Source organism: Netta rufina, assembly GCF_964035555.1.
Source record: "Netta rufina genome assembly, chromosome: 1".
Lineage (NCBI taxonomy): Eukaryota > Metazoa > Chordata > Aves > Anseriformes > Anatidae > Netta > Netta rufina.
In genome coordinates, this window is record NC_140123.1 from 60,455,972 (window position 1) to 60,482,391 (window position 26,420).

General features: G+C 37.8%; 1 protein-coding gene across 1 annotated transcript; it reads left to right on the plus strand.

Annotated features, from left to right (window-relative positions):
- Positions 1–6,097: 6,097 nt before the first annotated feature.
- Positions 6,098–18,639, plus strand: TNFSF13B (TNF superfamily member 13b). Its single transcript, XM_084295141.1, has 6 exons — positions 6,098–6,439; positions 6,527–6,632; positions 14,846–14,902; positions 15,255–15,367; positions 15,463–15,613; positions 17,321–18,639. The coding sequence occupies exons 1-6, from the start codon at positions 6,113–6,115 to the stop codon at positions 17,431–17,433; spliced, it is 867 nt and encodes a 288-aa protein (XP_084151267.1). The 5' UTR covers positions 6,098–6,112; the 3' UTR covers positions 17,434–18,639.
- Positions 18,640–26,420: the final 7,781 nt, after the last annotated feature.

Sequence of the window (26,420 nt, forward strand, 5' to 3'; positions counted from 1 at the left end):
AAATAGGCCTGAACTTTAAATCCTTTGGACCCTTTTCAGGTTCTTAACTTTTGACTTTTTACAGAGTTCTCTCTCTGTAAGTAGATAAGGAAGATAAACTGAGTATTTCTGGAATTGTGCTGAAAACATCAATGTGATTAATTTGTTATGCTTCAGCTTGAGTGGGTACAGAATAACTCTCCTCTGTCTTGAACAACAAATTTCCTTTCTCTGAAAAATAATGCAATGTAAGGGCAAGCATGTTTTTAATGCATTACAGAGCTTGGTTTTACCCATCTACTGACAGATACATCTTTATTAGTCTTCAGCAGTGAGCTGAATAATGCTGTACTGCAAGGGTATAGTTGCTGGCATAAAACCTAATTGTGTTCATTTTCCAAGTTCCAGAGAGATGTTGCTGCTAGTTTTGACAAGCAGCTAGGGAGCAGATTCTGCTGCTTGAAGATTGAAAGAAAGGAAGTTCTACAGCTGTTCTGCATTATGCTTACGTCTGGTGTGGGGTAATTATTTACAAAAATGCAAAGTAAAAGGTCAGTTAGAGTACCGTTCCCTTTCTGCCCTTGAGAAGTCAGGAACAGTGTAGCAAATAGCATTATTTCTACATAGCTGCATCTATGATTTGAAAATAATTTGGATCCCCACCCTGTACCCTCTGTTAGAGATCCACAAACTTTAGCAGTAGAAGAGCAGCCACTCCCACACGAAAGGCCATGGCTTCTTGTTTATTTTGCTGCCATACAAATGCATTTTAAGCCCATCTGTGTAAAATCTGTCAAGTTGCATAGTGTCAAAGAGGTGGAGAAATACTCCGTGTTGCTGGATAGACAAACCAGTGAGGCTGTAAGACAAGTGAGAGCTCCTTTTCCACTGTGCAGTAAGAAGGAATTGCTATAATGTCATGGGAGGGGGGTGGAGGGAGGAGGCTGGCATTAAGGTGCTGTAGTATATAAATCTCGTGTTATCTTGTTTTTTTTTGGTTTATATATTTTATTATATTTCTTGTTGGTTCTGCTGCATACTTTGAGAGACACTCAAAAGAATTGCTTTTCTTTCTTGTGCCATTTCCTATCCTCTTTCAAAGCACTGTAATATCTATGTAAATAGTAATGATGGCTGCAAGGCAGCTGTATGTTTACTTTGTGTAGTATGCATGCCAGATTTGGACTTAAATTGTCTAGATGTGTAGAAAAATAAAATCTTAGGTGAGACATAAATCAAGGATGGCATCTTTAAAAGGCATACAGACACTTGCATTGTCCTAGGCAATTTTGAGTCAAAAGGCAAAGAGAAAAGAGGATCACTTGTTTCAGAAAAATCTCGTGACTTCTTTTTCTTTTAACAAGTTAATATATCAAACAAGATTTAAACTGTATGACACATCCTCTATTTGCACTGCATTCACTAGTTTCCTAAGCTTTAAGATAATAGGTTGTAAATACCCAGCCACTGTACACAGAATCCACAGAGTGATTTTGGATGCATATGTGAGGCAGTAACTTCCCTGGGTTTGTTGCTGTGTAGTCCTGGCTAATGGCTGAAGTAAACTTTTAAGTGTCCTTGAAGGGAATGTGCACTGCTTCAGAAGGCTATCTCTGAATGCTGTGAATGCAGTTATCTGTAATAGCAGAAAACTGTCATATAGGATTTATTCTGACCTCCTCCACAAGAGTTTGTCCAACTTGTCCACCATCAGAAAAGACTTGAAATGTATTTAAGATGGATACTTTGCTTGCTCTGAGCTCCTCTATCTGCTCTGAGTGTTGTTGCATAGTACAGTAAGCTATGATGGCTTCTTTCTTTTTGTAGTAACCACAGGGACCAGTTCCATTTTGTGGCCACTTCAGAAGCATGTGAAGTTGGACTTTTGCCACTGGATATGTACTCTTAATATGACCATTGACGTTGGCCTGAATTTCTGTGTTGCAGAATCTGCAAGATGCTGCAACCTCTGTTTTAAAAACAGAACAGTTTTAAGTAAACTTTTACATTTCTTCAGTAAGCTGGGTTTTTATCCAAGTCTTCTTATTCAAATCATCTGCTTCTCTTTTGTACAATAAACTTTATTATCAGATTTTCCTCCCCCTCAAAGATGATGCTTTTGTGGTTAAAACACTGTGCTGGATTTCAGGAAATCAAGGGTTCATTTTCTGGTTCAACCACAAATTTCCTGTGTGATTGCTTACTACTCTGCTTTGGTTCCCCACAGATGTAGTGATGAAGTTTTATACATTTGCAGGTTATCAGGGCCCATCTTGATTATTTAATCAGATATTCTGCGTAACGAAAATGAAAGAATTTATCTGCTAGCAGAAATTACAAGGTTTGTTTCATCTGTAATAACTTAGAAGACTAATCAGTCTTGATTTTATTCAAGAATCCACCATTTCCCCTAGTGACCATTCTCACCGTTAATAGTTTCCAGTGGTGGTGGGTTTTGTTTGTTTGTTTGTTTGTTTTCTGTTTTTCGTATTCTTATTAGTTTGACTTTTACCTAGCTCATGCTCTTTTTCCCAAAAGTAGAAGTTTGACTCAAGTAGAATTCTTAGACCAGCCAACCCATTTCTTAATAATTTTCCTTGGTAAAATTAAGAAGGTTCCCTATCCAGTCAACCCAAGTGTTTACCATAGCTCACTATCTAGACTAAGGTGGCACTAAATGGTTGGATTTACTGTGTGCACATGGATCAGCTGTACCATGCATGCAGGATAGACCATATTTTCAGAATAACTTTATTATAAAGATTTACTTCTACTTGCTTCTAGTGTTAGATGCCCTAGACTACACTTCGGCAATTTAATGTAGCAGCATTTGATTTTCTAGGAATAGTTTGGAAAAAGCTGCTTTGAACTGAGCTTGAGGTGGTCACTTGTTGCCCTAAGGTTTTGCTGCATGCATCTGTAGCATAGTGTATATAGCCTGAGTCAAACGACTTAATATGGCACAAACTTTTGCAGAAGAGTTTTCAGGAAAGACAGGCACTAGAAACAGAGTGTTAACCACAAACTGAATACATTTTTCATGATGAGTTCTTCATCCCCTGTATAGTCATTCTGGGTTTTTGTTCTGAACCATCTTCACCAGTCCTCTCAAAGTTAAATCATGATTACCAGTGCCTTTTACTTTAGCACAATATTTTTCCCCAGTATATATCTGCAAATGCTACGCTTCTGTTTCAATGAAGAGCTATTCTTCAGTGGGAGTCAACTGCCTCTTGTGTCTCCTAATGGCAGGCCTAACCTGAGCAAGCCTTCCTTAGTCCTCTTTAGTCATACCCTAGTCTAAAGTAGAGAAGAAACTGCGCCTGTGTTAACCTTACTGATACTGCTTTAAGCGGGTTAAGGGCTGCTTTGTCATTTTGCTAATAGGAGGAGTAATAGAGACCTTATATTCTGAAAAGGCGGAGAGTCAAGCATTGAGGCATTGCCTTCACACAAATCCATATAGTAGGCTTTACAACTAGCATGTGTTGTTGTTGTTGTTTGTTTGTTTTTGTTGTTAATCGTCAGCTCTCTTACATGTTACTTTAATGTGGTTAGTAGTCTAATTTATGGAAACTTCACTTGATTGTGATAAAAAGAAATTTGTACAAGTATATTTCTAGGCACTTCATGTTGTTTTTTGTTTGTTTGTTTGTTTCCCCCATGACTGATCTCTCACTGTCATTATTTATTTTCCCACTGTGTTTCTGTTGTTGCAAAATTTGTCCAGATTACATTCTTTCAAATCACTTAAATGTTTATGAAACTAGAACAATATGAGATTGAAACCAGACCAATCCCTTTGATACTTGAATAGAAACACCTGTTGAATTAACAATTTGCCATGTGTGGGTTGTTCTGATTTTCCTCCTCTTTCCTTTGAAGTTCTCATTTGTCAGAATGATAAGCAAGACAAAGCCAGATGTCTTACAGAAGTCCTCTGTGTCACCACAATTATTTTGTCAGGTCATATACAGACCCCATTTAAAGAAGGTGTGGGGGCTGGGAACAACCTATTTCTGTAGAAGTAACTGGAGTGATTCTAATTATATGTCAGCTTTTTTTTTTTTTTTTTTTTTTTTTTAATATGATAATGACCAGAGAGACCTCAGTGGCCAATTGTTTCTCAGTATTGCTGGATAGCTAGTTATAACTTTCATTCTTTGTTTCATTTTCTTATATAGCACTTCTTTTCCGGCTGTCATATTATTTTATTTTTTATCACAGTACTAGGATGATAATGTTCTGATTACTGGTGATACTTCAAGACACCTCTGTGTAGTACTAATAACTGCTTATCACGTTCCAAAAAAAAAAAAAAAATACTTTAATGCATCTTAAATTTCCTTCAAAACACAGTCCCATTTACACCTTAAATTAACCTTGAAAACAGATGCTGCTCTTATTCCTGCATATACTGGTTTCTGTATCACTTTTCATGTAGTATGTAGGTGCCTTCTAGAGGCATGAGTTAAATACACAGTATTAAATACCATGTGTTAAAATACATGCTATATTTTTTTTCTCTCCTTTTAGGAAAAGAATGATTTGTCCATGCAGGATATTGGATAGTTGTTAGAGGTAGCAAAGGAATGAGAAGAATGCCTTGAATTGCAATGAAAGATGATAAAAATTTTAATGACCCCAATTTCTCACAGTCTTAAGAAATAAATGTGGAAGAGGCAACAGAATTGTTTGCGCTCTCTCTGTTCCTTCTTTCTCCTTCCCAATAGTATCGCCTTGTTCTGAACTAACTACTCTGACAGGTATTGTCATGAGCATGCAATTCACATGCCACTACACAGTAATTTGGACAGACCTTTAAAAGTTCTCTCTCTTGTGCAAAGATAAGTTTACTTATGCAGTAAAAATGATTAGTTTGCAGTGGGGGGTTGACCTGTTGGTTTTAGTCCTAGTTGCAATGCTTTTTATCTTTATCTTTTTTTTTTTTTCATCTGGTCCAGATCACTGAAACTCTTAATAAAAGGAGTAAAATGTTATTTTTGTGTGAGAAGACAATACAAAAAGCTTTTGAACATGTTTTGGATATTTGGTTAAAAGAAAGGAATTTCTAATGTGGCTTTTAAAATTAAAGGATTAGTAACAATTTAAAGAGATGAGCTTAGGACAGATATAAAGGATTCACCTCAAAAACTTCAGCATGTATGTTTAAAGTTTCCTTTTTGAAGTTCTCTAAATGTTATTTTCTTTCTTTACCCCTCTGTTCTTTCCCTGTTTTTCTTTCTCCTCTCTTGTCCTTTCCCATCCTCTAGTTTTCCCCTCCCTTCTAGGTTGGCTCTCCCCATTCTGTGGGTCCTCTTGTGCAGCAACACAGGTCCTTGAATTCTACAGAGAAGTTGTATTTATCAAATGAGTCTGATAAAAAGTCATCCCTTGCCAAATTCGTATGACAAATTGAACTGCAGACTCTGCCACTTCATACACTTGAGAGACCAATAATTTTTTACTCATACCTGAGAATACTCTTCACTCTTGTGTTCAGGAAACAACAAAATTTGATATTTGAATAGGCTACCCACTCTGCAGGCATATAGTCACTTTGGATATATATGCATATACATATATATATATATATATATATATATATATATATATATATATATAACATATACACATTGTATACATATATATGTATATACCTACAAGAACACACATTGCTATATGTTTATCTCTTTTAAATGGAACTGGATGATACGCTACCAGGAAACCTTACATTGTTTCTGCAATTCTAGATAAGGCTCTAAATACCAGCGGTACCAGTTGTGCATAAATTTCAAGATAATGGGAAATAGTAAAAGCAAGTTGCCACAAAAATAAATAGCTGAAAGTGAAAGGAGGAAGGCAGGTTGAGCAAGCAGTTCATGAGAAAGTATTCATTGCCAAAATGCAGCACAGAAAGAAGAAAGCTAAACGGAGACTGAATGTTAAACTTTCACTCTGTACATTAAGTTTAATGGTTGTATCAACGGCTTCATATGACAGGAAATGATCTGGGCGTTTTGTTCACTTATTCTGGATGCCCTTAGTTTCACAGAGCAACTGGTAACATGGATTGCACCTCGGAAGGGGACAGCTGAACTCTCCCTCTGGCTTTAGTGAGGAAAGAGCAGCGATGAAATCCGTGGACTGTGTGCACGTCATCCAACAGAAGGATACCGCCTCCTCTCCCTCTGCCCCCCCTGGTGCTGCTTCAGGCACCACGGGACTTTTTTCTGTCACATTCCTGTGGCTTGCAATGCTCCTGTCCTCTTGTCTTGCAGCAGTGTCTCTTTACCATGTTCTCACCCTGAAAACAGAGCTAGAAGCTCTGCGCCACGAGCTGATCTACAGGGTCCAGGCAAGGTCTCCACTAGAGCGGCGAGCCGTCTCCCCTGATGACGAGAAAGCAGGTGCCCCTGTTTCTTCCTTCCTGCAAGCCTCTGCAGCTGGTGCCAGGCAGGTAAGCTGGAGTGGTGGCTGTGGCTCGCAGGGCTCGAGCTTGCAGGGAACGAGGCTGCTCTCACCAACTGCTGCCTGTCCCCGTTAGGAGAACAAGCTTCCTGGCCCTAGCCCAGCTGAAAGTTTCCAAAAGGAAATCTCGAACGGGAGCAGAAACAGGGGGAGAAGGTCTGCCATCCACACGGAAGAAACAGGTAAATAGCACCTCGCAAAGTGGGTTGGGATGCTGCAGGTGGATGCTTTTGGGAGACTAGCAGCAGTTCTTGGCACATATCTCCTCCTGTAGGCTGATGAATGCTCCCAGAGCCTATTATGATTTTTGCAACTGAATACAATTATTATCAAATGAATGTTGTGAACTGCATTTGCTTGATGATTACCGCACTGTTTAAGGTACCAGATGTTTCTGCTATCTGCAGGTTGAATTTTGAATATTAATTCTTTATCTTGTAGCTATGTTACTTCTCAATGATGAGCTGTAGAGCTGAGTAAGGCAACTTGAAATTGTTCAGATTGGAAATTGATCAATTCTAAATCCATCATTCTCAATTCAGGGTAATGTCTAATTTGTTTCTCTCTGATAAATATTAAGGAGGGAAAACCATTATTAAAAAAAAAAAAAAAAAAAATTGTCAAGTCATTTTTCTGGGAAAACATAGTCATCCTAAAAGAGAGAAGTAGCAAGAAAGCTCCCTCACTTTAAGGAAGTAGGAGCTTTCAAAGAGAAAAGCTAGCTTGTACCTGTCTGAAGAAGCAGACTACAAGAAATTCAAAAAATTAGCATTACTTCCACATAAAACAATCTATTAATATAATTATCAAAATTAATAAAGGCATTCCTATGCAGTAAGTTTTTTTTTTACTGTAGCTTTTTAAAAAGATGCTGCAGAAAACACTATTGACTGCTATGTAAAAACACCTCTGATGTGTTTTATAATGTCAATATATTAATGGGATATACTTGTTTCCTTCAGAGATAAAATATTCAATTTCTTTTAGTTATTTTCTTTCCAAATACATTGATGTTTGATAGGATGAAATACAGCATTTAAACATAACAATATGCATGTTATAATTACACTGAGTAACTAGAAATATTCCTAAATTGCTAAATCTATTAAATCCCCTTATAGATAGTTTTAGATTGTTTTGACTGATGGGAGCTGAAATACTGAATTACTGATTAATTTAAAATGTGTTAAGTTAACAACGAGTAGATAAAGTCTAAATCAGAGATCACTTAAAATGTGCTTTTGATTAAATAATTGATGTGAAATGTTTTTCAGTTAAGCTTCAGCAAGCTAAATGAAATTTAAGTTCTATGGTATCATTCTGCTTACTTCCAAGTCTCTAAAAAGAGAATATTCATATAGGACGTGACCCAAAATACATAGGCTTAAATGAGATTTATTGTATTTCGTTAAATTTTTGGTTCAGGGTCTTGGCTAAGAGTGATTTCACAACCAGGATGTAAGACAAAATTACTTAAATTGTATTTCTTGTAGCCTGTTTCCTATAGTGGGAGTCACAGAACTTCACTGCTCTCCCCACCCCAATGTCTTCCAAATAAAATCTAGTGATCCGTTATACCTAAACCACAGCTATCACCAAAATGAGGAGGCATGTCTTTTTTATTTTATTTTTAATGGATATTATAGCATCAGTATTTTGCAAGTTATTCAGTTCCCTTCACTGTAGTTTTCAACTTTATTCTTATTGCTCTTTGAGGGTTCATGGGGCAGAGTAGGGTTTTGAGCTCCTCAGCTTTCTTCTGGCAGACTTAAGACTCTTCTCATCAGGTAGTTACCTCTGATTGTATCTATATGTATTTCTTCACCTGAACTTCTAATTAAGCTGCTTCATATTTTTTAGGCTTTTTTTAATATTTTTTTTTTGTTAAATTGTTTTGAATAGATAACAGAAAGCATAGGATAGGAACATTCATTTGAACAGGAAAACCTATATAGGCTGACCTACTACAAAAAAAAATAAATCTAACACGGCCATTGTATTTTGTATGTATATATTTTTAATATATATATATATATATATATATTATAAATCTTTTCCTTACATAAAAGGTCATCTGTTACACTGAGTTACCTTTCTACCTGCTGTAATAACAGCAAAGTAAGCTCTTTAGAGCTTAATTTTCTCAGACCAGACTTCTCTCCACTGATGACCGTGAACCTGCTAGTCAATGTTAAATTTTGTTATAGTAGAGTGATTGAAAAAAAAATAACATGTTTTTGTGCCTGGTCCTGAATTCTGTCAGTTCATTGGTCATAAACATAAAATTACTACCCCTGTGTTTTTATCTTCCTGCATCCATTGCGGAGTATTGGAATCCTGGCAGCCTCTAAAGTATCCCACAGATTCACTGCATTCAGTCCAGTATGATGGCAGATAAATTAGGGTATTGAGTGAGGTGCTTTGTTCTTGTGCTATTTCTGTTTGCTTCAACAAGCTCTCAAAGCAGAGTCTAGTCTCAGAATTAATTGTTGAGCCATAATTTCAATTCAACACATACCAGTTCCTTAGAAAGTGAATATTTGAGAATGTCACTGATATAGAATTGCTTCTCTTATGTCTCTTCAGAGAACAGAAGTAAAAGAGAACCTTTTGTTGTTGTTCATAAATAAAGTTGTGATTTTTTTTTTAACATTGATAATTAAATTCTGGTAATGGATGCCCTTGATTCTTTTCAGACCTAGCTCAACTCTTCTTGAATGTATGGAATTTTCCTTTTTAATATATTTGTAATATACATTTGCTTGATACTGTGTGCATAAAAGTGGCCACAAATTGTAATTTTAATTAAAATGACAATTGAATGAAAATAGATCTAATACAGTGCTTTCTTTCATATTTTTATAGGCTAGGCATTTTTCTATGTTCATGCGTAAAAGTATTAGTCATCAGAATTTGTACATCTCATGTCCTGAGAAAAGTTTCCAGCACAAGTGGGCTGAAGAGATGGGTTTTGAGCATCAATTGCAGAGAAAGCTGCACAGTTAACAGTCAGAAACAGAGTTCTTGATACAATGAGTAGGAGTTAATGGGTGATTTTGAAAGATGCATATTATTAATATGCAGGCAGATATAGATCATCTAACCACTTCTAGCAGGTGTCATATCAGGACACTTAAGAACAGAAATACTTTTCTTTTAATTTGTCATTCTTTTTATAAATTTTGCCTGTAGAGGAAAACTTGCTACACAACAGAAACACACCCACATGAGCGCACACACACATTACCCTGATCCCAATTATTGACTGTCTTGCCAGCGTGCTTCTCTATAAGATGTATATATCCTTCAGTCCAGGAACAAGATACAGCTTTATTACTTGAGACAGTTCAGAGTACAAATGCCAAGTTTCATTTGCACGCTCTCTAGGTGCCTTGTTCCAATCATCTCTGTGTGATCTGATTCCCATGGTTGGCTAGCAAGGTGAGCATCAGGTCTTCTGTAAGCTCAAATTTGCAAAGTTCTGGTGCGATCAAACTGGGGCACCTGTGGACATTATTTACTTCAGTATACTGAGGTTATCCATTTCAACCAGGTGTGTGTATGAAAGGCACAGAAGAGAAATTCTAAGTCCACAAAGCAGTGAAACAGGCTAACTTAGCCTGGCAATTTCTTACTAGCTGTTTCCAGGTTCTTTTGCCATGTCATTTGCATCCACAGGAAACAACTGGTGTCATGCAAGCACTAAGTAGTGAGAAGGCATCCCCTTTGCCATTACTCTTGATATATTTGATTTTTTGGCAAATTGGTACATTTGCTGATTAGAAGTGTTTTGACTCCATATGCTATTGTTTTAGATATCCATGACAGACAGACAGTATGAACTTTTATGGGTGGAACTTGACTTCAGAGATCTTTAAGTCAAGAAAGCTGACCTTTTCTTACTGGTCTAAGCAAATGCTGCATATAAAATTCCCTCACCAAATACTTCTTATTTTATTGTTTGAAGAGGAGAAATATGAGTGCTAAAAAAAAAAAAAAATCTCAAAAGAGATGTTATTCTTTTTTGTTTCTGCTGACAACAGGCTAACTCTAAAGGAAGTGAACATTTCTATGTGAAGGAGTAGAAAAAGACTTCATCCAGTGCTTACAATTTTACATGAAGAATTCCACCTACTGAACGAACGAATCAGTGTTGCATATTATACAGACCTCTGTGCAATAAAAAATACACAAAATAGGCTCTAATTAAAAAAAAAAATAAAAAATTGCTTTATGCTGCATAATAGAAGTCTATATAAACTATTCTTAATTCTTAGTAAATTATTCCTGATTATACTAATTGTAACACATTACTTCTAATTCCATTAAGATTAAAATGATGCCAGCAATACTTCAAAGATACTTGTTAGATCTGAATCGTATGTGTAACGATGACTAAGCCATTTTAATGCAGTGACTGATTTAATCCATGATTAATGCACCATAAAGACGTCTTAATTAAAAAGTGCCAAATTAGTCAGTCTATAAACCTGCACAAGCAAAAAGTAAAGGAAGATATCTTGTGGCAATAAATTAAAAAGTTAAAAGGAAGAAAAAAAAAAGCTGCAAATTGTTCAAGAACATACATATCATTTATAAATTAAATTACCTTGTGTTTAAGTGTGTTTCAGGAAATCTACAGTGTATACATCAAGACCAAAGAAGGAACCCAAGCAAGCAGGTCTCTTTTTAAGGCTCAGCAAAAGTTTGTTTGTTTCAGCAAAAGTTGAGATAGATGTCTTGGGCCACAGATACTCAGAAACCAAAATTTACCAATTTATGCACAAGTTCATAGATAACAAACTTGCGATTTTCTTTGGATGGATTACAAAGTTAGATTACAAGGTATTAAAATGATTATGCATGTTAAAACAAGGAGAAGGAGGGGGAATTTGATATTACTGATATGCAGAAGAGAACTACATGGATATGCAGAAGACAAAGTTCTTATCCTTCTGCAAAAGCTAGATGTGTTTGTTTTTGAGAGGTGTTTTTTATTGTTTTTTGTTGTTGTTTTGGGAGTTTTTGGTTGTGTTTTTTTTGAAATTGTGGTTACATTTCTCAACTGGTAAAGAACACATTCTTTCAAGTGCTAGCTGTGGTTTGTAAAGACATCTGTAATCATTAACTTCTTCAGAATTGTCTGTTCTCTTCATGGAAGAGTCTGAAATGTTCTTCTCACTCACACCCCACAGCGTGGTTTATATCAGAAGAGTAAAAAAAAAAAAAAAAAAATTCTCATCAAAGCAAAGCTATCATCTGAAGTCAAAAGAAGTCAGGGCACACATTACTGTTCTAGGTACACGTTGTTTTGTACAGCAAGTCCTCATGGTGGTGCACACTTCAGATATTTTTACATGTTTTAGAGAAGTATTTTATCAATCCTGTGTTCTGCTTACATTATTAAATATTCAAAAATCCTTTATACTACAAAGCTGATAGTCAGGTTTGATTTACAGTGAACTTAAGCATACTTGGGTAGTGCTTTTGACTTTTTCTGCTCTGTACTGATAGTAAATAGTCAAGCCGTATTTGGTAATGCATATATTCTTCATATTGCAATTCAGATTTGTGTTCTTCTTGGAATAGAATTGCTAACATTTAACAATGCTACTTAACATCTCTATTACTTTCCCTAGAAAATATACTCTGTATATCCTTTCTTTCTCTTTAATAACTAATTATGTTGTTTGCTTTGAATTTGTTTCAGTGAATTAGTTGATTTTAAGCATATGTGTTTTTCACAGGTCAAAGTGAAGTATTTGTATATAATGGAAATAGTTATTTGATGGTATTGGCTTCTGAACTTTTTTTTTTTTTTTTTTTTTTTAAGTATCTTGTGGTTAAATTCCCCAAGCAGTTTTTAGGAAATTATTTTTCCTTTTTGTGGCTTTAGGTAAAAGGGCCACTGTGCTGGTTTCTGTTCTCTGTATTGTCGTGACACTTCTGTATCCATATTTCTCCCTGAAAGGCAAACTCACTATATTCTGCGCAGCCTTAAAGACTTAATGCCTCATGACTCATGTCTGCATACATGAAAGGAAAAGACAGATTTTTGTAGAGAGTGTGTGTAGATTTGATACCACAGAATCACAGAATATCCAGAGTTGGAAGGGACCTACAGGAATCACTGAGTCCAACTCCTGGCTCCACACAGGACCACCCAAAAACGAAACTCTGTCTGAGAGCGTTGTCCAAACACTCCTTGAACTCCAGCAGCTCGGTGCTGTGACCACTGCCCTGTGGAGCCTGTCCCAGTGCCCGACCACCTTCTGGGTGCAGAACCTTTCCTTAACACCCATCCTGACTCTCCCCTGTCCCAGCTCCATGCCATTCCCTCAGGTCCTGTCGCTGTCCCCAGAGAGAAGAGAGCAGGTATTTGTAAACTGCAGCAGAACTGTGTTTTTAAAGTGTTTTTAAAATATGAAAAAGTTCTCAGATTGTACCTAGCTTGCTGATTTTAATTACTGTGTGGCAGTTCTGATGAATGATGAATAGCTTTTCAGTGCTGCTAAGAATCAAATCACAAATCCAGAGCTACAAACTGTGAATGAGGGCAGTTTCCTCTCTTGTTTGGACAGTGGAAATTTCAATGGCCACACTAGTGAGTTCCTTTAAAAGCAGGAAAAATTATACGTATTTAGATTACTGCCAATTCCATTCACCAGGAAGGTATTTTGTTCCAAATGAAAGTAAATGAATACCTTGTGAAGTAAATTGCCTGACATGCTTTTTGTTGTTGTTGTTGTTGTGCAACTCCAGAAATCACATTTTGATTTTATTTGGAAGTTTCAGAAAATGTTGTCACTTACAAGTGTGATTTTTTTTAAAAGAAATAAAAAAATCACTGTAAAGTAAAACACTGTTTTTGATTTTATGTTGGCTTGGTTTTCTATTACTTATCAAATGGCAGGGAATATAAATGCCTTTAAATTCTTGGTTTGAAAATCCATAGATTTTGGCATGTTAAAGGAAGTGTTGACTGCAGGATAGTGTTCCTGTTAATGTCAGTAGGGCTCATAGGTTCTTAATTCTTGTGACATTGAAGTATTCCCAGACTTGCATGTGAATTTTGTCCACTGTCTGTGAGCGCCACTGATGTGCTATAGAGCATCTAGCCCTCCCCTGACAGCCTCCTTGAAAGCAGAAAGGTACAGACAGGAGACCACTTTCTTCTCCAACCTTGTCAGTCTGTACACTGCACTGTGTTCATCAGGATGCTGATGAACACAGGGGTGTGCACAGGGGTACCACTGACAGGACAGAAATAAGATCTCAGAGTAGGTCACTGCCCTTTGCAGCAAGGGGGGGATCTGAATCTAGCCCATGGCATTTTTATCTGAAAAAAAAACAACAAGGCAAACAAAGAGATTCAGCAGTCCAGAGCAGAATTTTCTTCTCTTAACTTAGTATCAGTTTCTAAGTGCAGTAAATGAAGTTCAATAAATAGTACAACTGTGTTTTCCAGCCTTCAAAATGCCACTACAACCTGATGTTTTCCTGAAAACCTGCTATTTGCAAATGCAACCATCCTCTTGTCTTTTATCCTCTTCACTGACGTATGTGGTTAGCAGATTTTTTTTTTTCTTAATCTCTATTTCTCTTAGGAGCCTTTATTTTATCATATCTCAGAATATATATCACATCATATTATGTCACAGTATTTTTCTCTGATCAACGTCCTATTTTCTCGTGTCTCCAACACCTACAGTTTTGAGTAATGCTTTTTTTTTTTTTTTTTTTTTTTTTGTCAGATACTAAGGTATTTGTTATGTGTGCATTTATTTGCTACCAGTCATCTCTGTACTTTCTCTCTTAGTACAGGGTGATTGACTGCATGCATCTGAAAATATATGGAGGGTACATGCATATGGATGTTGAAAATTTGATTTTACTGTTCTTGAAAGTACCACGTAACCAGTATATATGATTAACATTTTACACAAACCATGACTGGAAACTATTTTTAGCAATATAATAAATACTGTTAGAAAAACTGGTATCTGTCATAGCTGGCAGGGTTGTTGTTTTTTTTTGTTTTTTTTTTTTTTTGGGGTGGGGGGTGTTTGAGCTTTTCGTTAAAAAATTAACAAAGCTAATTGATCTGATTCATAGCTTACTTAACTTACTGCTGCACTTTTTAAACTCAATTAGGACCAAAGATTAAAACAAACAAGTAAAATTTATATGCTGCTTAGCTGTAGCTCTCTGAGAACTATCTAGTGCATGTTGCTGTATGAATTTTGTTTTGGCATGTTTGAGTAAGATAGATTCTGTTTTCAAATAGGTGGTGAGACAAAGAATATAGTTTTGTTTTGTGTTCTTCCATTTTTTTGAAGTAGCTTCAAAAAGCTTACTCTGTTGTACAAATGACATGTATGCTTTCACTTTGCAGTGCTACAGGCCTGCTTGCAACTCATCGCTGACAGCAAAAGTGATATCCAACAGAAAGGTAGGAATATATTCCACATTTTATTGCTCACTGTTCTATGTTTTAGATCTTCTGTCTTATTTTAATTAACTTCAAAGCACTAACTGAGTTATATGGCCCAATTTTAAAATAAATAAATAAATAAAATAATGTGGTCATTGCATCTGGGCAGCTCTTGCAAATATCCTCTTTTTTGGGGGAAATACAGCTAGAGAGACTGGAAGTCTTAACTAGTAGTCAGCTTTATTCAATTTTGGCAGATGATAACTAGGGAAGTACATTTGTGTCTGTTTGTGGTGCTGTTTTTTTGTTGTTGGTGGTGGTGTTTGTTGTATTTTTCTTCTGATTACCCCAACATTCTTGTTTCTTTTAGATGATTCAAGCATTGTCCCTTGGCTTCTGAGCTTTAAACGTGGAACAGCTCTGGAAGAACATGGAAATAAAATAGTGATCAAAGAAACAGGATATTTTTTCATTTATGGCCAGGTAAGAATGCTCAATTCACTTCAGCATCTGACTTTTAAAGGATTTTTAATGTCTGCATACAATATATTTGAAGTCTGTACCTCTTCATTCTGTAGGTTTTATATACAGATACAACATTTGCTATGGGACATCTAATACAGAGGAAGAAGGCCCATGTGTTTGGTGATGATCTGAGCTTGGTGACATTATTTCGCTGCATCCAAAATATGCCACAGTCTTATCCGAATAATTCTTGCTATACTGCTGGTAAACATCTAAATTTTCCTTCTCATTGTTTGCAAATAAACTGTATTAAATGGAATCTCAAATGGTGGGTGATTAAGAATTGTAGCAGTTCTAAGGAAAATGGATTTGGTTAATTGCAAAACTACAAAACACATTCAAAAAGTATAGCTTTATATAAAGCATCAGCAGTTGAACTACATGCATCTCACTTAGATGATCTGACTCCTGTCTCTACATTAACTGTATAAAGTGCTTGGATACTTTGGTGCTTTCACAGTTAGGTGCTTGAGGCAGACAAAAGTAGTATGTACTGTCCCTGCTGAAGAACTGAGTTTAATTTAGGTGTTGGGTTCCACATTTACGTATCCCACTAAAACGTATTTAGGAGCTGTGTTCTGCTTTAATATATCATGCATGAGTTTTAGCCACACAATTTTTGTGCACTTCACTGTGGGCTTTTCAAAGATTCGATCCATTCTAGAATCATTAAGGTTGGTAAAGGTCTCCAAGACCATCTGGTCCAACCATCCAAATAATAGTTGTCATTCTAAAGTCATTTACCAGCTTAAATCTCCACTCCTAATAATGGCTAATGCAATTTTACTATCTGGTTAGATGAAAAAGTTAATTCTATAAAGAGCTCTTTTTGACTGCACAAATTAGAAACACCACAAAAAAAAGACCAATTAAAATATTTAATGCAAGTCCAGCAGGCTTAGTGCTTATATGTGTATATTTTCCTGCAGCAGCATTTAAGGAATTATTGCCCAGGCCTATCAAACCTCATTCAGTAGCTCTTACCTGTCTGTCTTTCTCCTTTGTCAGGGATGTGGGGGTTTTTGATTTTGTTATTCTCTAGCAAAATCTATGTGAATAAAATCTGTCTTTTTTTTTTTCTCTGTCTTCTATAAAAAGTGGGTTACATTCAGTAATAAGACCTGACTGTTGGCAAGTGGTGGTACTAAACAAATGGGGCTGGGAAGGAAGCTTTTCTCTTTTTTTTTTTTTTTTTTTTTTTTTTTTTTTTTTTTAAGTAGAGATTAATTTCATGTATTCCATTTTGCCACATCGTCGTTCCTGCTTCCAAAACTCCCACCCTCTGCTTTCACCTGGAAAACTGAATTTTACTGCAGTATCTCATGTTGTTGAGCACGAGTTGCTGCAGATGTTAGTTTTGTTCTCAGTTCAGTGATTGCAACTGGAAGGCAAGGTGCTTTCTGTTACCACATCAGCTGATGTGTGGCTTGCAGGAAGCAGACTTTTGTGCTCTGCAGTTGCAGTGGATCAGCTGATGTATGGTAACTTCATTTGGTTGGTAAAGCTGATGAGACCTCCTCTAGAAGTGTGGGAACTGAATGGTCTAGGACCAGCAAGGCCCAGTGCTGACCTTGACTGTCTCATCACCATAAGATGGGGGGATCTGATTGCACTGCAGTTAGGTGATTATTTTTTTTTTGCAGCGTTAGCTTAAGTGAACTTTGACACAATGAGCGAAGAATGGAATTGCTAAGGAAAGAAAGTTAGATCCAGCTCCACAGAGGATGCTAAGTGTCAGATTTCGGTAGGCTGAAATCTGTGTGATTGTACCTAAAGATAAAACAAGCACTTATCACAAGTAACAAGCCATGCTTACATTTATAAGATGATGTGTAATAACATTTTGAACACCATTAATAAAAATAATGTTTGTGAAATATTAACTTTAAAATATTCCTTTTTTTTTGCCAGGCATTGCAAAATTAGAAGAAGGGGACGAACTTCAACTTACAATACCACGAAGACGAGCCAAAATATCCTTGGATGGCGATGGTACTTTTTTTGGTGCAGTCAGACTCTTCTGAAATCCTTTGATTCTGTTGTTATGCTTAGTGCAGTTTTCTTCTTTTCCAATGCATTTGTCAGGAAAAAAAATAATGAATTTTAATAAAGCTGCCAATTCAGTCTCTCTCCCACACCACCAGCTTCTGAAACCTTTTCTTCTGTTTAATAAGTGAACCCAAAACAGGAAACACACCAGACGTACTTGTGAGATAAAAAATATCATGTGATTACCAGAAAGCCAATTTATTTTAGACAATGGGAGACTCTAAACAACAGCTGTAAAGATATGGCTTTTGGCTTTGAAGTAATTTCTTGTCCGTGAAACAAATCAAAGAAGAGTTGACCACAAAGTATAGCATGAGCAGGACCATTTTATTATCCAAAAACGGAAAACTAAAACACAAGTGCATTTTAATTTTGTTCCATCAAAAAAAAAAAAAAAAAAAATTGAAGCATAAAGGATAAGGAAGAATCATCAAACACTAGATTGCCTATCATGAAATGGTGGTGTCAGCTGGTTTCTGTTTATTTATTTTTTGTTTGTTTGTTTTTATTTGACATTGAGATTTATTTGGGAAAGAAAGTCTAAATGTACAGGACGATTAAGTAAACTCCTCAGAAGTATATAGAATAGTAGCCACTAGCTTGCTTATCCTCTGTGGACAAAAGATATATACATTACTAAAGTCTATTAGTATTTACTGATTACAATTAATTTTACTGGAAAAAGGACACATAAGATGTTTTGACAGCTTCAAAGTATTGCTACCCATCAAGGAATATGTGCATACATACATGTAAACAAGGCAGGCATAGAAAGAAATGTAATGAAATTAGACACAATATAGTAGGTATAATTGGATTTCTGACTCCATAATTTCTGCAATAATATATATATATGTTGTGTATATACAATAAATATATATATGTGAAAGTATATGCACACTCATTTGAATCTTTGACAATTTTTTTTATAGGATTTTGTCTTCTTTTGAACAGATTAATCTATGGAAATATTGCTGCATACATATTTGTTGTATTTCTCTTGCTTTTGCTATGATCCATTCTCCGCAATACAGTAAAGAAAAATTCAACAACCCTGAACCAACCACAAAAATTAAAAAATACTTTTGTATCCCAGAAATCTGGACCCAATCCCTAGGATAACTATAGGGCTTTTTGTTTGTTTGTTTGTCTTGTGCAATTTTAAATATATTGTACAAATCTGTTTTAAACAAACAAAACAGACCTGTAAAAGGACTAAGTAGATTTTCTTTGCGTCTGTTTGTGTTGTGGTTTTTTTTCAGTCAATGAGATTTCTTTCTTTTCTCACCCAAGAATCCATGTGTATTGCTTCTAATAGGGTGGTCAAGGCTTCTAGCAGATATTGTAATGAAAACATTAAATACTTATTCCATTGATCAACAAAGTATGGAAGTGCTACTGAGGTAGATAAAATATTTAAAGCCACAGTAATGAACTGTGCTTAATTTGAAGAAAAAAAAAAAGTCTGAGAATTGTGTCATATAAGCTCATTCAGTAAAGAAAAGACGCTTTGTATATTGCAGTCTCCTCGTCTCTTTTTATAGTGCTGTTTGATTTGAGTTCTTATGGTGATAGACAATAAATAAAAGTGATATAGGGCTAGGAATTATTGACTATGGTAATTATTGACTATGGTAAACTGATGAAACTGTTCAACTTCTCCATGCTTCAGAAAGACATTTCAGCAATGAGGATACGTGCACTGGATTACCACACTGGGATTTTTGTGAGGCTTAACTAAGGTTTTAGAATGTCTGGAAGTCCTCTTTCTACAAATACTTTAAAATATTTGTTCTTTATTTATGTGTCCTGGAGGCAAAACTGAAACTTGTTATTACTTGTTATCCCCTCGCTACAAGAAGGACATCGAGGTGCTTGAGCGGGTGCAGAGAAGGGCGACGAAGCTGGTGAGGGGCCTGGAGAACAAGTCCTACGAGGAGCGGCTGAGGGAGCTGGGCTTGTTCAGCCTGGAGAAGAGGAGGCTCAGGGGTGACCTTATCGCTCTTTTTAGGTACCTCAAGGGAGGCTGTAGCGAGGTGGGGGTTGGCCTGTTCTCCCACGTGCCTGGTGACAGGACGAGGGGGAATGGGCTTAAGTTGAGCCAGGGGAGTTTTAGGTTAGATGTTAGGAAGAACTTCTTCACTGAAAGGGTTGTGAGGCACTGGAACAGGCTGCCCAGGGAAGTGGTGGAGTCACCATCCCTGGAAGTCTTCAAAAGACGTTTAGATGTAGAGCTTAGGGATATGGTTTAGTGGAGGGCTGTTAGCGTTAGGTTGGAGGTTGGACTCGATGACCTTGAGGTCTCTTCCAACCTAGAAATTCTGTGATTCTGTGATTCTGTGATACTATTATTAGTAGTATTATTTTGTAACTTTGATGTGCTAAGTTTGCCACAAAGATATCTTAAATCCTCTATTGGAGACTTCAGTTTAGCCAAAGTTTGTGTGAGGCCCTGTAGATAAAAGAATTATTGGCACGCAATGAGTTGTCTTCTATTACTGAAGTACATTAAAGAGATGACCAGAATCTCTAATCAGATGCTTGTTGTTTTTAGTGCAGTGTAGGAAGGGAAGGGAAGTTGTTTTTCCTTAAACATAGTGGCTAAACTTGCAAAATTAATTTTTGATATGTAAGTTTTCCAAGTGGATTCAGTAGGCTTGCTTGGCTTAAGCCAATTCTGAACCAAAGTGCTTTACACCTTATAAAACGTAGCTTTGATAATTTACTTTATATTTATATATATATATAATGTATTATAGATGTGTTTTAAGCATTTAGCAAAAGTGCTATGAAGCAAAATCTGTTGTCATCACTGCCCCGTTTCTTAACTGTATTTATTCCTTCCACTTTCAACACACATGGATAGTGCAGAAATTTTGAAAAGTGTTTCTGACGTGTGATGTGGGAAATCTTTTCTGAGAAAATATTTCAAAAGTGTTGCGGTAGGATGGAACAGGACCTCAAGTTTCTACACAAAAATTGTGAACCATGAATACTCCCACAAGTGCAGACAGTGCAAGTCAACAGTCTGCTCAGATATTTCTACTGACAAAGCGGGCAATTTTGTTGTTGTTGGGTTAGTTTTCTGCTGGCTTCATGAGAAAACTTGTCTTCTTAAAATTGATCCACTTCTACACAAAGTTGAATTTTAACAGGCCAGCATTTTCTGACCAAAGCAGGAAGAAAAAGAGGATATATCATTCCTTATGGTTCTGCTAACAAACTGATGATAGATGAGATAGCAAAGTCCATTCTGACCTCAGTCATGCTTATGCTTCAGTTAGTGGTCGTTACTGAAAACTCCTGCACTCAATAAGTGGTATTAAATGTATGATGGGTAATAAGTAGTATCTAGTTGATTGATATCTTATTTTACATTCTTATCAAGGGCATCTAGCATTTAAGATAGGTTTCTGCAAATTCAACAAACTGCAAATACTATGGTTCTTTTACATGCAGTGTGAAGCAGCAGCATGGCAGACATAAGGGAGATGAATATTTTCCTTTCAGTACATTTTCGTTGAATGTGTGAGGTTGTATGTTCTTTCAGGCTCAAAGGGTTATAGCAAATGGGGCTACATCAAGCTTGCAGCCACTCATTAGTGGAGTTTTCTTTAATGTTTTTATGAACGATGTATGGGTTCTGGACTTGAATGCACACTAAGTAAGTTTCCAAATGACAACAGGAGGAGCTGTCAACTTCCTCAAGGGTAGAGAGGCCTTGCACAGAGCTCTTGACGAATAACAGGGCTGGGCAATCACCAACTCCATGAAGCTAAACAAAAACAAGTGCCAGATTCTGTACCTAGGATGGGGCAACCCTGTAAATACATACAGACGCTGGAGAGCTGCCCTGCAGAAAAGAAATCGTGTGTTTTGGTTGACAGCCAGTTGAATATGAGTGAAGAGTGTGCCCTAGCATCCAAAAGGGCCAACCGTACCCTGGGGTGCATCAGGCACAGCGTTGATATCTGGTTGAGGGAAGGGATTGGCCAACTCTGCTCTGCAATAGTGCAGCTTCATCTCAAGTACTGTGTGCAGTTTGGGGCACCATAGTATAAGAAAGGCATAACTCTATTAGAGATTGTCCAAAGGACAGCAACAAAAACAGTAAAGGGTCTAGAGTGGAAGACATATGAGGTGTGGCTAAAGTCATGTACATTGTGCAGCCTGAAGAAGAGCAGGCTGAGGGGAGGCGTCATGGCGGCCTGCAGCTCCCTCACGAGGGAAGCGGAGGGGCAGGTGCTGAGCTCTGCTCTCTGGTGACAGCGACAGGACCCGAGGGAACAGCATGGAGCTGGAACAGACAGGGGAGGGTCAGGCTGGGGGTTAGGGAAAGGTTCTGCACCTAGAAGGTGGTCAGGCACTGGGACAGGCTGCCCAGGGCAGTGGTCACAGCACCGAGCCTGCTGGAGTTCACTAAGTGTTTGGACAGTGCTCACAGACATATGATCTGATTTTGGGGTGGTCCTATGTGGAGCCAGGAGTTGGACTCAGTAATTCTTGTGGATCCCTTGCAACTCTGGATATTCTATGTTTTCTATGTTAATGACGTGCAGTTGGCAGATAACATAGCTGCTTTGAAACATGCAATTTATATATTAAAATGAAAATATGTATGTTACGTAATGTGCAGTCACACACGAGGTCCTTCTGCCTCTGATCATTTCTCAAGTTGCTCAGCTTCTGCCACTCTAGGAACTTAATTTCAGTTGTCCCATAACATTGCCAAGCTTATACTGCTGTATCTGTTTTATGTCAGGATGAATTGTCTTGGACAACTTCAACCCCTAAAGTTCTGATGCTCTAAAGATGAGATTAGGGAAAATGCATTGCTTTAATTGTTCTTTTAATGATTTGAGTATTTTTCTTTGGAAAGGTCAGGAGACTCTGCTTTGAAAGAAGAAATGTGTGTAATGTGGGTTTTTCTTTGTTTTAATCAGATGTGGCTGTTTTTTTTAATTTTTTTTTTTCTTCTTTCTTGTGCATTTGTACTTGGTCAAGATGTATGCTTTTGAAGAATATTTTATGCTTGCTGTTTGAAAGTATATTCTGTCTCCACAGCATTTTCATCAGGGAGAGGGGCAAATACAGCAGCTTTGTGGAAAAGACCCAACAGCTTCTGGGGTAAAGCAAACTAAACGTAAGTCCACAGTGGGCCCTGTCAGAGGTGAAGACTAGCAGCATGCTCAGATGTATTAACAGGAGATTAAACAGTAGATTAAGGGAAGGGCTTTTTTTTTTTTTTTTTTTTTTTTTCTTTCCTTGGCATCTTTCAGAGTGTATTTAGAATCATAGAATCATTTAGGTTGGAAAAGACCTCTAAGATCATCTGGGCCAACCTTTAACAACCTTTAACAAGCACTGCCAAGGCCAACGTTAAAGCATATCACTAAGCACCACATCTACACATTTTCTGAAGACCTCTAGCATGGTGACCCAACTACTTCCCTTGGAAACCTGTTCCAATAAACATTTAGAACAGTCTTGGACACACTACATCCCAAACACATGAAAGACAGTTAGAAACTTGAAGGGCGCTCTTTGAAATGCAAGAGGATGGTCAGGGTGGAGCACACACCTGAGCTACAATTTGGAACTGAGGAAAGAGAATGGGTTTGTCCAGCCTGGAGAAGAGGCAAAGGGGTCCTAATAGCAACCTTCCAATCCTTCCAATACCTATTAAGAGGTTGTCAAGAAAACAGAGTAATACCCTTTCAGAGGTCTACAATCGTGTGAAAGAGACAATGGGCTCAAATCAAACTTGGTATAAGGAAAAAGAAATAATTACCATGGGGACAGTCAACTGCAGTCATTCCTGCCCAGAAAAGCTATGGAATCTCTGTTCCCAAAGATTTCAAAGACCTTAATGGGTAAAGCCCTGAGCAACTTGATCTGAATTCAGTGTTGCTCCTGCTTTGAGCAGGCTGAACTACAGATGTCCCAAATGATCCATTTGGCCTGAGTGATTCTGTGGTAAGAAATCAGAAGAGGGTGAGGGAGGACACTGGAAGAAACAGATCAGAAAGGACCCTGCTGATGAAGGAAGAGTGTTCATTTTCTGAGAACAAATGAGACTTGGATTCCTCAGTGTGAGCTTCAACAGCGTTAGCAAGTCTTTATATAATGCACAGTGCAGGTTCCAGTAAAGCACAGCAAGCTGCTAGCACTCATCAGGTACTGCAAGACCTGAAGCTCAGGAGTGTAAATTGAATCAAAACATTTGGACAACTAATAATCTTCATTCACTCACTTGCCAGGTTCCTTTGGCTTTTTTTTCCTGCCCTGCCTCCCCTATTCACTCAGTGGATAGGAGACACTTTTATCACGTGGAAAATGGGATATTGATGGAAAGTGTTTTAAGTTGGGCCACAGCCTAATTCTCAGAAATATTGGAAGGAAGTAGTAAATGAGGCAGAACATACTGGGGTGGAAACTGTGATATCCTAGTTAAAATCAGAATTGTATTCTCTTTCTCACTGTGAGAGCTGAAAAGACAAGTTTACTTTCCACAGTTTTTGATTCTTGTTTTTATTTTTTAAGTCTGGGGTTAGTTCAAGTCTGACTCAAAACTGTATCTCCCAAAATATTTTTTTTTCTCAAGTTTCATTTCCTCACATCCTTTCTCTAATCCTGATGACTAGTAATCATCCTTATGCCTTCAGGAACTCCTCTATATCTGTATATAGGTGAGTTGTCTTTCCAGACTGAGCTCAGGAAGGGCACTCACCTTCTAGAACTTCTTGTCCAGGTGAATAGTCTTGATGAGCTCCCTTGACACTGATGGTCCCCAGCAACCTGCTTATCCCCCAACACATCTTTCAGATGTCTAAGCTGAGTTCCCTCTAGACCTCACTTTCGACCTGGTGAAATTTCCTTCAGTCTGAAGTACTTTAAACAGAATGTGCTGGACTCCACAAACTGGTGTTTTTCATGTAGCTTGGTTTTGTCTGAAAATTTCCAAGCTGCCCTTGTCCTTACCACAGAGTTCCCTAAACCAAATTTTTCACAGGTGGTCACTAATTGAATGTTCCTCATTTTCTGGCTGACTGACTGATGTCCTTGTGGTCTGTTTTGCAGAAGTGTTGAAATTCATTGTGCTGAAGTGTTGCAATTTCAGTGCAACTGAAATTAGCTGTGCTTTGAATATATGGAGGTTTGTATAATTACGCTTAGAAATTCTACAGCAACAAATATTCTGAAAAAGACATGGGGAAAATAATTTCTGATCTGGAGCAGAGTTAGTTAAAAGTGTGCAGTCAGCCAAGAGCTATGCTTTCAGAAAAGTGAGAGGAAAAATTCTTAAACTATTGGTGGAGTGCTGAACCCTGTGTGCATTCAGTGCAATAGGGATGTTAATGGGAAAGATAATGTGGGGTTCTATAAAGTAACTTCTATAACAGATGCAAGGGAGAAGAACTGAGATTCTGAAGACAAATTTGGCTCATCTTCGTTGTAGGCATTTAAACATTACATTGGAAAATTTGGTGGGGGTGACGACAGAGAATGCCCAGGGATTTGGTTCTATTTCTTGTACTAAAAGAGAGGTTCTGCTCCTCAAAGACCTTAGAAAATACTAAATGTAAGAAGCAGTGATGATTCTACCTGTGCTTAGACAGGGTTTGTCTCCCCGTTATGGGAACTGGAGAGCAATCACTTCATAGTTACTGACACCACTGCAGAGCAACCATAGCAATTTTAAAGCAGGAAGAGTAAAGGGAAAGTTTTGCCAGAGCACAGAAGATAGGCAGTGTCTAGCAGCAGACTGCTGGCTCAAGGTTTCTTAACTAGTTTCATTTGTCCTCTGAAAGAAAAGGTCACAAGGATGACACATCTTAAAGGCTTTATACAACTCTGTTTCACAATAATCATGTTACTGATTTTTTTCTCAAACGGGAGATTTGCAGTCTCCCCCCAGCCCCAAGCAAGTAAGAGTCAAGTGAGGGGAGAGGCATGCCCGGTGCTGTATTGAGTGTGAGGGAGGCAGAAATGCAAGGCAACAACAAGAAGACTGCTGCGCTGCTGCTGCTGCCCGTCTTACCCAACTGTCTCTGTAGCCCCATGCAGTCTTTCAGCTCTGTGCTAGTCCGGCCTATAATCACAACTGATTTTTTTTTATTATGTTTTTGAGACCAAGTTCAGCTCCCTCATGAGGGGAGCAGAGGGGCAGGTGCTGACCTCTGCTCTCTGGCGACAGTGACAAGACCCGAGGGAACGGCATGGAGCTGGGACAGGGAGGGTCAGGCTGCGGGTTAGGGAAAGGTTCTGCACCCAGAGGGTGGTCAGGTACTGAGACAGGCTCCCCAGGGCACTGGTCACAGCACCAAGCCTGCCGGAGTTCAGTAAGTGTTTGGACAGTGCTTACAGACGTAGTGTTTGGTTTTGGGTGGTCCTGTGTGGTGCCAGGAGTTGGGACCCAACCTTGTGGGTCCCTTCCAACTCAGTATGGATCATACTTGTGTCTTTAATCAAATCTCTGTTTCTTCTTTGCCACCAGTGGAAGCAGTGAGCAGTGGAACACATGGTCAGCCACTTCTTCCATCACTTATTTGCTATCTTCACCTGTTCTATCTTTTTTTCCTATCACCACCAAACTCAGAACACACATATACACACATACAAAATAAATAAATAAAATAAAAAGAACAAGCAATGTATTTTACAGCATAAAAATAGCTAATTTAGCTTGCGTCCCTCATTAATTATTGGTGGATAGCCTCACACAACCATAATCTTTTTAGTAATGGTAAATTCAGGGAAATTCCTTCACTCAGATGTACGGACAGCCTGTCGCCCACCAGAGGGCAGCAGTGCCCACAGCAGTCGGGATTTCACATTTCACAGAACTGCAGAACCACGCAGTGCCTGAGGTCGGAAAGACCCTGTGGAGGTCATCTGGTCAAACCCCCCTGCTCAAGAAGGGACACCTAAAGCAGCCTGTCCAGGACCGTTTCTGTCTGTT

Excerpts from the sequence above, each read along its gene's own strand:
- TNFSF13B (XM_084295141.1), top strand. The coding sequence starts at position 6,113 with ATGAAATCCGTGGACTGTGTGCACGTCATCCAACAGAAGGATACCGCC. Across the intron at positions 6,440-6,526 it reads CTGCAGCTGGTGCCAGGCAG|GAGAACAAGCTTCCTGGCCC; the intron begins GTAAGCTGGAGT and ends TGTCCCCGTTAG. Across the intron at positions 14,903-15,254 it reads AAGTGATATCCAACAGAAAG|ATGATTCAAGCATTGTCCCT; the intron begins GTAGGAATATAT and ends TGTTTCTTTTAG.